General features: G+C 45.3%; 1 protein-coding gene across 3 annotated transcripts in view; it reads left to right on the plus strand.

The window, feature by feature from the left end:
- The first annotated feature begins 324 nt into the window (after positions 1-324).
- Arl15 (ARF like GTPase 15) overlaps positions 325-12,326 on the plus strand; it is a 360,415-nt gene continuing 348,413 nt past the window's right edge. For 2 of the 3 annotated variants that reach the window (XR_015735001.1, XM_087896893.1), the window contains exon 1: positions 325-477. Coding sequence is in view for 2 of the 3 variants with exons in the window: in XM_087896893.1 (XP_087753019.1) it covers positions 430-477 (48 nt within the window). In the remaining variant the exon portion in view is untranslated. The remainder of the gene's footprint in view (positions 478-12,326) is intronic. The other variant, XM_048443043.3, reaches the window with a different exon arrangement.

A 12,326-nucleotide genomic window follows, 5' to 3' on the forward strand; every position in this document is an offset into this window, starting at 1 on the left:
GGGTGGGGCGGGGACACAGCCTCAGGATGGGAACTTCGCGGGGTCTGCAGGCGCCTGCTGGCCCGGGAAGCTCGCCCGGCTGCAGAGCCTTTCTCAGTGTCTGGCGGGCCGGCGCTTCCGCTCGCCCGCCCCTCCCCCACAACACAGGAACCAGCACCCTACAGGCTCCCGCGCTTCACTGCTGCCATCCGCCGGGGGCCTGCCTTTTATAGACGCTTCGGCCAATGAGCGCGCTCCTTTCCTTCTGCCCGCCCACCCGGCCAATCGCCGCTCCCTTGGTGTAATCTTCGGCTCCTCGGCTGCTCTCGGCGATTTTCGCTGTTGCTGGCTTTTTCAGGAGCTGCTCTCTCGCAGCCCGAGACGCTGCTTTTTTTTTTTTTTTTTTTTTTTTCCGGGTTCGGAGCCATTCCGGATGCTTTAGGCTGCCGGATGTCTGATCTCCGGATAACTGAGGCGTTTCTGTACATGGATTATCTGGTAGGTGCGGGGCGCGGGTGGCGTGTCGCCTCTCGGATCTCGCGGTGGCCCATGGCCCCCGCCTGGAGCAGCAGCCTTGCGGCTGGCTTTCTTTCTTTGGGATGGGATGCCTGGGGCTGCTTTCTCCCGGGGCTGGCTCTGAGGGGCGGCGTCGGGGGAGGCCGGGTTGACAGGTAAAGGCGCGGCGGGAACCGGCGGGACTGCGGGCAGTGAGGCCACGCTCCGCGCGCCTCTCCACGCTCCCGGAGCATTACTTTCTTTCCGGGGAAACTGGAGTTTTCCGCTCTCCCCTTAGCCGGACTCCGGGTGCTATTAAAGAGCCATAAGCAGAATGGCTCGCTAAGTGCCCCGCAGGTCCGGTCATTTGGTTGTTATTAGATCTCTAAAGGAATGACCTGGGTCGAGGCGGGATTTTAAAAACACATTACCAGAAAGTAGACCGGACTAAACCACATTGCAACCCGGTCTGATCAGGATTGGGCAGGGACAGGCATTGCCTGTGGTGCATGCCTTTGCTTTGTGCACGACTTGGCACCCCGGTTTCAGTCAGCCGTGTGCTGGGAAGTTTAGGTGGGAAAAGTTTTTTTTTAAGCACAGCGCAGGAACGGAACACTTGTCCGTGTTTCTAGAATTGTGCAAGCCTTGTTTTTGTTCCAGAAATTGTCTTTCCACAGAGCTGCCTGCTTGTGGTCAAAGCAGATTCTCTTTTGACAGGAGCAGTGTTCGATCCCATACAATTACTGTGTTGATGGCGTGAGGCTGAACCGCTATTGCCATGCAGAGCTGAAGTAGAGGGTTAGAAGCCTTGGCCCTCCTGTCATCTTGTAGGACACATGGTTTTCCACTGCAGACTGGCCTGGCAGAGACTTGCCAGTGCCTTCTAGGAATTACACTTGAGGCTGTACGGAGAAAGACTTGAGCGCTTTCCAGATCAAGAAGGAGAGGGTTGTCTTTGTAATGTTACCTGGGTATGAGGGTTTGTTTAGATACGCAGGAATATATGTTCCCACTGAGGCTTCATAGCTTGATGAACTTTCTGGCAAGAATGGAGACCAGTACATGCACGGGCTGGAGAACGAAGCCGAAATCAAAGATTCTGAGTTGAGATTTGCTTTTGCTGTTTTCATACATATTTATGGCAACAACTTCTAGCTTCGTCAGAAAGGAGTGTTACTCCTTGCTGTAGCCAGTTTAAGTGGGTTATCTGTTTATGAACCTTCTTTAAAGTACAAGGTGTGCTGTAGGTTGATGATTCTCAAATATGTCCGGAAGACTATTTTCAAAAGAAAATGATAGATTGAGCTTATCCCATACAATGCTATGGCTATCTCTTGTAATCTTCCCAATAAAAGCCGTTTGTGGAGCGAAATTTCCAGATAAGAAGAAAGTATAGGATCCATCACGTGTGCCGCTGGAAGCTAATTTTGGGTACCTAACTCAGTGGTGCTTCCAAGAGGAATTCGGAGAAGGGGTTCTCATTATTTTCCCCTGTTTGCTGAGGCTGTGTTGGAACTGCATCACATCGCTGTCTTTGAGGTGCCAGGCCTACCCAAAGAACTGAGGGAAAACAGTATCAGAAATGACACAGGTTAACCTCCACCGAGACTTTGATTCAGGATGGGTGACTGAATATTTGTGGGCATAAGGTTACGCTGAGAGTTTAGGTCACAATCCCTGGGTCCTGCTTTTGACTTGACCTGTTTGTTTTACCTGCTATGCCCCAGCTCCTTGGTGGCTTTAGGACAAAGTCATTGTTCTGTCTCTTTCACTCTGCTTTCTAAAATTCCCAAATGCAGTGAAACGGTCCCGCAGTGAAACGGTCCCATTCGTCATTGGTGATACCCAGAGGGGCAGAAAGCAAATCTTAGAGGAAACAGTTTAGGTTTTATGAGTGTGTTAGGCGTGCTGTGAAAACACCAAGGAAAGCCCTTCACTGTTAAATGGCCTGGAGGGGAAGCAAAACACATGCCCACAACGAGGGGAGCTTCCTTGTGCTTTTTAATGCTCCTCAACTTTCAGAGACAAGGGCGAGCTATATCACTCCCTTCTTCCTGGCTTCAGGCTGACCTGTTTGCTCATGTATCATCTTTGTGGAGTGTTTATTTAAAATCCAGTTTCTGACAAATACAGGATCGATATCTTTGATTGTGCCTGGGATCTTATTTGTAAAGTAAATCGATCCATAAGTTCTTTTACTTACTTATCTTCCAAAAAAAAATATAAATCTGTTTCTTTCATTCCAAGCTGGGTTGCAGGCTTTACTGAATGGGTTTCAGGAACTGCTCTGTTCTTGCTCTTGAAGGGAGTAACGGTGTGGTGTGTGCCCACCTTTCTTCTCTTTGAAAGTATTCTGCATTTTTTTTTGTTATGTTGGAAAGAAAAGCTGTGTGGAGGTATTGTCCATTGTTCTTTATTTGGTTATCATCACTTTGTTGTTCTTATTTGGGGTAAGTCGAAAGGAAGGAAGAAAGAGATGGCGTGTGTGTGTATGTGTGTGTGTGTGTGTGTACTATTTTTAACAGCTTCTAATGGGATTGAGATGAGAAGGTGAATGCAGGGAGCTCTCTGATCTTAGAGGTTGCAGTTAATTTCTTGAATGTTCTCAGAGGTGACAGCCGAGGTGACAGCTGAGGCGAAGGCCCTGTATTAATGTTTAAAGCAGAGGTTTTATTGCTCTTGGTTCAGGGAAAGAGTGATAACTTGCAAATCCTAAATAATTGCATGCTACTCCTGGTACCGGCCTGGCTTGGTGCCTGGCGTGAAGTTAGAACCCCCATGGCATGTTGGTTGAATGAGTGTGAGGTGGGAGGAACATTTCTGTTCTCCTTTCTGGCTTCTAAACTGAGACAAGATAATATCTGTTTGGATTAGGTATTTTGATTTTTGGAATGCAGAATGTATCCTTGACACTTAAGATGATCAAGATAGAATTTGTTTAGGAATTTAAGCATAAAAGTCTTATCTTTTCTAGACGATGCGGGTGTTGTCTGAGAATGCCACATCTCTTTTTCCTTTCCCTTGGAGGAGTTTATAAATTATGCTCTAACCAGACAGGTGTATGGTCAGGTCTAGCTGTCACCAGCCGGCAGTATACCTCTCTCCCACTGATGGCTTATGGCAATGTTTAAAGCTTTGTAAAGAGAAAGATTGGGATAGAGTAAGTTATTATAAAAATAAGATTATTATTATAATTAATATTATTATAAGAATAGGGAAAAATAAGATAGACTATTACAAGTAAAGTGCCGTAAGAATAGAGCTTATAATGAGAGAATGATACATTATGAATTTCTCTTGGGGAAGATGGACAGGGTCAATTTCTACATTCCTTTCAGTTCAAAATGTCTTTGCCCTGTGCATTAATTGGTGTGGATTTCACCTTTTCCTTTCTGTACCACCAACACAACAACTGGTAAAGTTCATTATTCTCCACAGAATACCAGCGTTGATTAAAAGAGATAGTGGAGGCAAATTTATTTATAAACAGTCGTTATGATTGTGCTGCTGCACACAAACCAGTCTCAGTATATTGAAGAACTGGGAGGGTGTTCAGGAAGCAAGAAGTGATGAGACTTCTGAGGGTCAGTCAATACCTCTGAAAAGTATAGCCACAATCTCATATTTTTAAAGGCTTATCTGTATTATATATATACTCATGTATTATATATAAAAACTCATATATATGCATATATATAAAATGTAAATAAGTGTTTGCCTTCAAGTATGTCTGTACACCACATGCATGCAGTGTTTGCAGAGCCTAGAAGAGAACATCGGATCCCTGTGCCTAGAGTGATAGTACAATCTGCCATGTTTTCTTCAAGATCCATCTCTCCAACTCTCTCCTATGTTCTTTAGCCCATTCAACAAATGCTTATGCAACCCCTCTATTTGTCCACGTTCTGGAATCACAGAGGACGCATTACAGGGCTCCCCTTGGTTGCAGGATTGCGAGGCAGATGGCCCTTGGGGAGCCTGTGGCAGGAGGGGCTGAGGTGGCCTGTGGAGATAAGGCAGGCTCTGACGTGCGCTTTTGCTCTGCGGTGCATTTCTTTCTTGCTTGTGTTTCTTTCTTCTATTACAACATGCGATGTAAAGTTAGACTTGCAGATGTGTCAGACGTGCTTGATTGGTCTTCCGTGCTGACAGTCGTTCATCACGTTTGTCTCTTCGGCTTGGAGTTTAGGAAAGTTAACTTACTAAATTCACTGATGAGTTTGGCTTACTTTCTTGAACGCAGGCTTTACCTGCCCAAGGAGGGTGTGTGCACACATATGCACACACGTACACAGAAAGAGAGACAATTTCCCCAGGCTCACACAACTGGCAAGTGAGTGAGTTGGCCTTGTGGCCCCAGACCCCCCTTTCGCTGTCTCCACCTCCAAGCCATTCTCTCTAATGCAGGACAGGGATTCAGGCGTTTAGTGTTAAAAGCGGATGGGATGTTGTTGGATAGTTACATGCCTCGTGTCAATACAAGTAGCCGTTACAGAGAAGGCTGGCTGGAAGGTGTTGTGCGCTCAGCTTTCTGTCCCACAATGTCTTTCCTCTGGCCACGGAGGCCACCAGATGCAGATGGGTTCCTAAGCATTATTACTGCCACTCTCAGGACCATCTCTGCCTCTGCTCTCGCTCCTCTCGCTCCTGTCACCAGCACTCAAGATCTACTTGTTAAGTCTGTTGTATGCCTTTGCCAAGCACAGCATACGAGGTTAGGCTGACTAGCAGACACTAGGCCGCAAGCAGGCTGTGGCCTTCAGCAGAGGACATCAACTCTCAGGGATTTGTGAGAACAACGGAAGAGAAGGAAAATACCTATTTCTCAGTGAGGTGTGATAAATCCCCCTGTTCTGTTTCATAAGCCGAGTTAATGATGACGTATGATGAAGTATTGGGCAGCTTTTTCTTACCGTAAGGATGTGCCAGAGTCTAATACCATTGACAACATCTTTCGGAGTTAAACTCCTGGATGAGCTGGAGGTAGAAGCAAGGACAAGCTATTTTGGAGCCTGTAGCCGCTTTCAGTTTTGATGCGGCATCTCCCCCAAATGCTTCAGGAGTCTAAGAAACTGGGCTCTGGGTGGATCTCCATCACAACTTGATAGTCTTGATTTTGAGCAAGGTGTTTTGTGTTTTCAGTTGCATTGATTTCGCCCCCCAACTTCTCTGATTGGTCCTGACTTCTTGCACTGAAATGGAGATAGTCCTAGAGTCTGATCTGTAGCCTGCATCCTTGCCAGTCCCTCACTGCCTTCATCCCTCATCCACCACTGCATTCTAGCCTGGTAAAGTGGAGGGGTAAGCACCAAGTATAGTGAGGAGGTTTTTTTTTTTTTTTTTTTTCATCTTCGAATTTAATCATGCCATAGTCCTGTTCAACAGATATCACTTACAACAGGCTTAGAAAAGAGGAAACCAGAGACTCTGAAAGGTTGAGTATTTGCTGGGCTCTTGTAACCAGTTGAGAGGGTCAGGGCTGGCATTTAAATCCAGCTTGTTAGATCCCAGGCCTGTGCTTATGAACAGCGTTGGATAAAGCTTAGCTAGCACAATGAATGATTGTGGAGGAGGTATCCAGATGCAGTGCCGGAAATTGAAGGGTCACTTGATTGCTGCTCCTGAGAGGCCCTCTGAGAACTCCAAGGACGCGTGTGGGTGTGTGCCTTGAGGCAAGCACCTGCTCACACCTATGCCCGCCTTCAGTTTTTGCATAAACATTGGCCTCTGCTTTTTGACTCACAGCCCAGCACACCTACATAATTCTGAGTGGCCACTTGAAAGGCTGAATTTGTAGGACAAGCTCCTCTGGTTCCACTGTAAATTGGTTTGCCGGGAACTAGTCTGACCACTGGCCTGCTTCTCCTTGGGCCGAAGACTTTGTCTGGTGTGGAAGAGGAATTCATGTGGGTTCTTTGTCTGTCAGGACAGTTGCTGATTTTGCCTCTATCTCTCATGGGCATGTGAGTGTGGAGCCACTTGGGGACCATTGACTGCAGCACCAACAGTCTTCGTGGTCAACCAGCTTGGACATGAAGTCAGAAATCAGAAGAATGGAAGTGTATCAAGTTTTCTTGTCGGGCTGACTGTGGACCGCCAGCCCACAAATAATGACCAGGAGACTTCTTGTTAATTATGAAAGCTTGGTCTAACTTTCATAAACCTAGTTTAAGACTTGTTCCTAACTAACTTTATAACTTAAATTAACCCATTTATATTAATCTGCGTTCTATCATGTGGCATTACCCTCTCTTCTGTCTTGCACCTCCTGTTTCCTCTCCCTGTCTCCTGGCATCTCTGCCTTTCTTCTTCCCAGAGTCCTCTATGTCCCCAGAAGTCCCTAACCACTTCCTAGCTGGTGGCCTTCTGCTTTTTATCGCACCGATCACATCGATACATTTCACACAGTGTACAGGTATCCCTCAGCACGGGAACAGTCTTTTGTGTCCTTGCTGCTTTGATTCAACAGGTGTTGATATTTTGCATTTTAGCTTCAAAGCTTCGGTGCTTCTTAAAATCAGACAGGCAAACCACAAAAAAAAAAAAAAAAAAAAAAAAGAAGGAACTTCCAGGCCATGGCTACACGGCTAAGGCTCACACTCTTTCCACACTGGTGACAGCCGTCCAGAAGTCAGTGGGTCTCATTCTCATTAGGACAAATGGATGGATACTTAAATTGTAGAGTAGTTTGTATGTTTGTATGTTAAAGTCTGTAGGAATTTTGACACGCCACTCTCTAGAAACCTCCTTTTTACCTTTTCCGAGGATGTTTCTGAACTCGGTGAGTGTTGCTGAGATCAGTGAGTATTTGATTCACGTTTCCGGTTCCGATGTTATTGCTTGGGGCTCTCTGTAGAGATGCTGCCTGCGTTTGGCCAGGCACTCACGTCAGGGAACAGGGCTGGTCCTGAGAGGCATGTGGAGTTCTAAGTTCTACCTGCGAGCCTTCAGCGTGGAGTGTTGCTGGGTCAGTCGCTGCGTCTGTAGAGTCCACCGGTTTGTTTTCTTTGAGTTTCGCACTTACTCTTCTAATCGCTTTAGCCACGAGCTGGATGCAGGTGTGTCCGAGTTGAGATGATTTTGATAACATCCTTGTTATAAAAGTAAAATCTTAGAGAAAGACACAGCGGAGCACAGCGGGGCAAAATCGGTAACCTAGCAACCCACGAATAGACAGTTGACGCACATTTTAGTATGCTGTCCTGTAGTCTATATGTAAACTGCTACCCATATAGAATATTATCCAGGACTTATAATGGGAAAACTGTTTTGTATACCTGTACTTACAAACTTTTCAGTTTAAATTAATTTCTGCAGTATGGGATTTCTGCATTGTACCCATGAATGGTACTTTGCTCACCAGCCACCTTTCCTTAAGATAGCACATGTTTCCTCTAGTTTTGGCTAGTGTCATGAACCCTGGCAATGACATTCCATGTCTTCTAGCTTCATTTTGATTGCTGTGATAAAACACGTCCACCATAGGCAGCTTAGGGGGAAAGGCTGATTTCAGCTTAGAGTTCCAGGTTGTAGTCTGTTGTTGAGGGGAAGTCTGGGCAGGCACTCAGGCACTCAAACAGGTAGTCGTGTCTTATCCACAGTCCATAGCTGAGAGACATGAATGTCTCATGCTGCCCGCTGCTTCCTTCCAGGCAGCTTTGTTCTCTCTTACACGGTTCAGGCACAGCCCACGGAGTGGTGCCGCCCATAGTGGGCTAGGTTCAACATCGGTCAGCAATCAAGATAATCCGCCGTAGACACCTACACGTCAAGCTGATCTCGATAATTCCGACTGAGCTTCTCTTTCCAGAGGATCCCAGCGTATGTCTAGTTGACAGCTATAGCTCACCAACACGTCCCTTGGGGTTTTTCCAGAGTGAATTGTGGGTGTGTGATACTGCTGCAAATGTTATTCCAGAGGGCTCCAGTGCCGGAGAAGCCTGGGAAGCTGTCAGTGCTGAACAGGTTCCTACACTGTCTTCGGAATAGCTGGCCATACCTGCTAACGTGCACGGTCACGCTCTAAAAGGGACACTGTTATAGGCAGTGTTCCTACCCCTTTGAGGGTAACTGTACTTGGTGATCAAATCCTAAAAGTAGATTTCTTGGGTCAAAAGAAATCCATTAAATATTTAATTAAATATGTTAATTAAATTAAATAGTCAAAAGAACTATTTTAAGGTTCTTGATGTTGATTAAATAATTTAATCTTTGTAATGTACTTAGAATTGATTCTGAACACACCCAGCCGCTTCTTGTTATGATGAAGTGTTGAAGTGAAGTTGGCGGTGGTAATGCTAATTACTATTGATGGACGATGACTCGGTGCCAGATTCCGAATGCTAACTAACTGTCTGTCTGTCCTTTCAGCCGCCTGTGAGAGTTGTAGGAGTGTTAGTTCTCTGTCTGTCTGCCTGCCTGTCCCTTTTTTAAATGGTTGAGGCGACCAAAGCTCTAGAAGAGTTGAGCAGTCATGACTGTCCTAGTTGCTGAATGACTGGCGGCAACTTAACCTGTATGTATTTTTTGTTAGAGAATAAAACTGAGTTTGAAGTCCGCCCTAGATGTTTCGTCTGTAATATGATGTAGTTCTCAAATCTCAACTTATTTTCTTGGCAATGCGAAGAAAACAGAGGAATATTACTTAACAATCCTAAGTTAATTTTTGTATTTTAGGAAACTGTGTCTCCAGATTTTTGTGGCTATTAGATTAGCTTTTCCATTTGATGTGATACCAATTGCTACTATCTCCTAAAATGTTATTATAAGGCACAATTAAAAGATGATAGCCAAGTCCTTAAGTTTGTATGTACTTTTTTCTTCTTCTTCTTCTTCTTTTTTTTGGAGTCTGTCCTGGAACTCATTTTGTAGATCAGGCTGGTCTCGAACTCGGAGATCTGCTTACCTCTACCTCCTGAGTGCTGGGATTAAAGGTGTGTGCCACCACCACCTGACTTGTATGTATTTCTAGAAAGTACTTATTTCTAAAACTACAGATATTAGAGACATGATCTAATAGAAATCACCGTGGACCACCAAGCTCTCATTCACAAAAATTAGCTATATTAGAGCCTTTGTAATGATTTGCATGAGCAAAACATAGTCGATATATTGGAAAGTGGGTTTATTAGTTTCATTCTTTCTGTTATTTTATGTACTTCCTGAAATAGTGACCCCTGCTTTCGTTGTAATTCTATGATTTATATGACTATAAAATTGCCTTTGCATACTTTATCATTCGTTTACTCAATGTACTTTTGTTTATAAGCCCTTTATCTGCTGGTGCTCTTAAGCACCAGAGATATACAAGGGTACAAACAACTTTGACTTCCCTTCAAGTTGCCTAAGAACTCTTGTGCAAAGAAAACTAAGCAGTTGCCTTTTGGGTACCATTGACTCTTTAGAGGAAAATAAAGGAGTTGAATAAATAATGGGAATACAGTAAAGGATGCAGAAAGAGTATAGAAAAGGGGATCCCAGCCTAGACTTGGGGACCAAGGAGTGCTTCCCAGAGGGACTATTTTTAATTTGCAACATTGAAGTCGAGTGGGGTTGGTCCAGTGACATGCATGGCCAGGGGCAGGCAGGGAACAGCTGTGCGGAGTCTTGGGGGTGAATAACATCATGACTTCGAGGCCTCTGTGTGACTGGGGCAGGGTTTGGAGTAGTTGACTTCACCCAAAGCTGCAGAATCCAGGTAGTAGTTATAATCTGGAAACCTTCAAAGGTCACCTGGAACAACACCATAGACCTGGCAGTGAAAGGCAAGCAGAGGTTGGGGAAGTGCTGTCCGGATCCAGGAATGAGATGGTGGAATTCAGTCAGGTGAGGGCACAGAATAGATGGGCCATTTCAATAGATTAGGATTCTCTAAAAATTGCAGAGATTTTATAATTGGATATAGAATATGAGAAGAGATCTCAAAGGCAAAGTCTTGAATTAGGGGTTGAGCATTGTTTTGGTTAATCATTTCAGAAAACAAATGACCTTGAAACACAATAACTCTTTTGCTTATAAATCTGTTGGCTGGCCATGTTTAATGGAGGAGTTAGTCTTACTCGGGATTCCTCATGACGTATAATCAGGTGATAGCTGGGTTCATCTCAAAGTTTTTCCATACACGAACTTGGCATCTGGCCTGGGAAGGCTGCAGTGACTGGATGGTGGCTTCTCTGTCTGTGTGGTCTTTCTGTGTGGTTGCCCCTGGGTAGCCTGACTTCTTATGTGGAACTCGAAGGCTTGCAGAGCTAATGTACCAAGAAAAACTGTCAGGCTCTACCTGGCTTTCTCTCATCTTTCTCAATGTCATTATCTGGAATCCTTTCCGCTGTTCTGTTCATCATGACATAAAGGCACGTGAGAGACATGCCTCTCTTGGAGGGAGGACGGTCAAGAATTTATGGACATGTTTGAAAGCATCACAAGCATTGAGGTGACTAATGGCCACGTACTGTCGTAAGGGACAGGGAAGAACAGGTTGGGAAAGAGTGAAATTGATTCCCGAGTAATTGGGGTTGAGGTTCTTGTGTCAGATCTAAACTGGGTTTTAAATAGGCGGATGGGAACTCAGAGGTGAGGTCTGTTGGTGAGATTAAAAGTCATACAGAATGGGGCCGGGACGATGGCACAGATGGCAAATAGAGTGCCTGGCATGCAAGCATGAGAATCTGGGTTTGGATCCGTAGCATCCATGTAAAAGGCTGGGTGCTGCCCCATGTACCTGTCATCCCAGCACTGGGGACGCAGACACAGCAGGCTCCCTAGGGCCTGCTGGCCAGCCAGTCTAGCCAAATCTGTGCACCTCCAGCTTCCGTGAGAGACCTCATCTCAGAACTAAGTTGAAGAACAATTGAGACATTCACTGGACATTGACCACTGGCTTCTACATGAACACACACACACGGACACACACACATACTCTCTCTCTGTCACACACACACACACACACACACACACATACACACACACACACATACACACATATGAGAAAGAGAGAGAGAAATGCCTACCAATGGTCACTCACTGTACCACAGCCAGACCGCAGCCTGCTGTTAACACTATGTGGGAAGTGTTGTACCATGTCATTTTGTGTTAGCTCTTTATTGTCATCGCTCGAGAGATCAGGAAACTGGGGCTTAGAGGAATTGGCTGTCGTGGCTAAGATCTGATGGAGGGAGAATTTGAACGTAGTTCTGAATCACGTCCATGCCTACGTCCCCCACCTGTGGGACTTTCTGGTGCTGTTTTTAGGGCTAACTTAGACACATACACCTTTGAGACATTGCTCAAGCCCCTGTTCAACTTGCTGGGGTCCCTTTTGTGAATGGCACAGAGGTTGCCACTAGGCTAACCTTGGTCTATATTGGGCCTCTTTTTCCTAGGATAAATTACATTGTGTCCCACTGAAGACAGGCTGCAGCTTCGGTGTGTCCTCAGAGTTTGGAGCGGGGTACATGGGATAAGGCAAACAAAGGGTTGGACTGAGAGGCTGCCTAAGTAATGGCTAAGGGCTCTGATTATGGAGCCACACCGAGTGTATTACTATTCTGGTTTTGCCCCTCACCTTCGATGTAGCCTTTATGATAACCTCAGTCTTCTTCTATGCAAAATGGGTATAGTGGCACCCACTTTATAATGGGGATTGTTCTCACACACTGATGCTTCAGTCTGCAGTCAGGTATATGTGACAGCAAGTACCGTATCTCTTAGTGACATTGTAGGTGTCTTAGTTTGTGCAAATGTATTATTCGGTGTTTGCACAGTGGAAAAGTCACACAATGATGTGTTTCCTCGGAACATATTATTACAGCTAATGCTTAACTGTGTGTGTGTGTGTCATTTAAAAGAATGTG

Source organism: Myodes glareolus, chromosome 15 (assembly GCF_982192425.1).
Source record: "Myodes glareolus chromosome 15, mMyoGla1.1, whole genome shotgun sequence".
Classification (NCBI taxonomy): Eukaryota; Metazoa; Chordata; class Mammalia; order Rodentia; family Cricetidae; genus Myodes; species Myodes glareolus.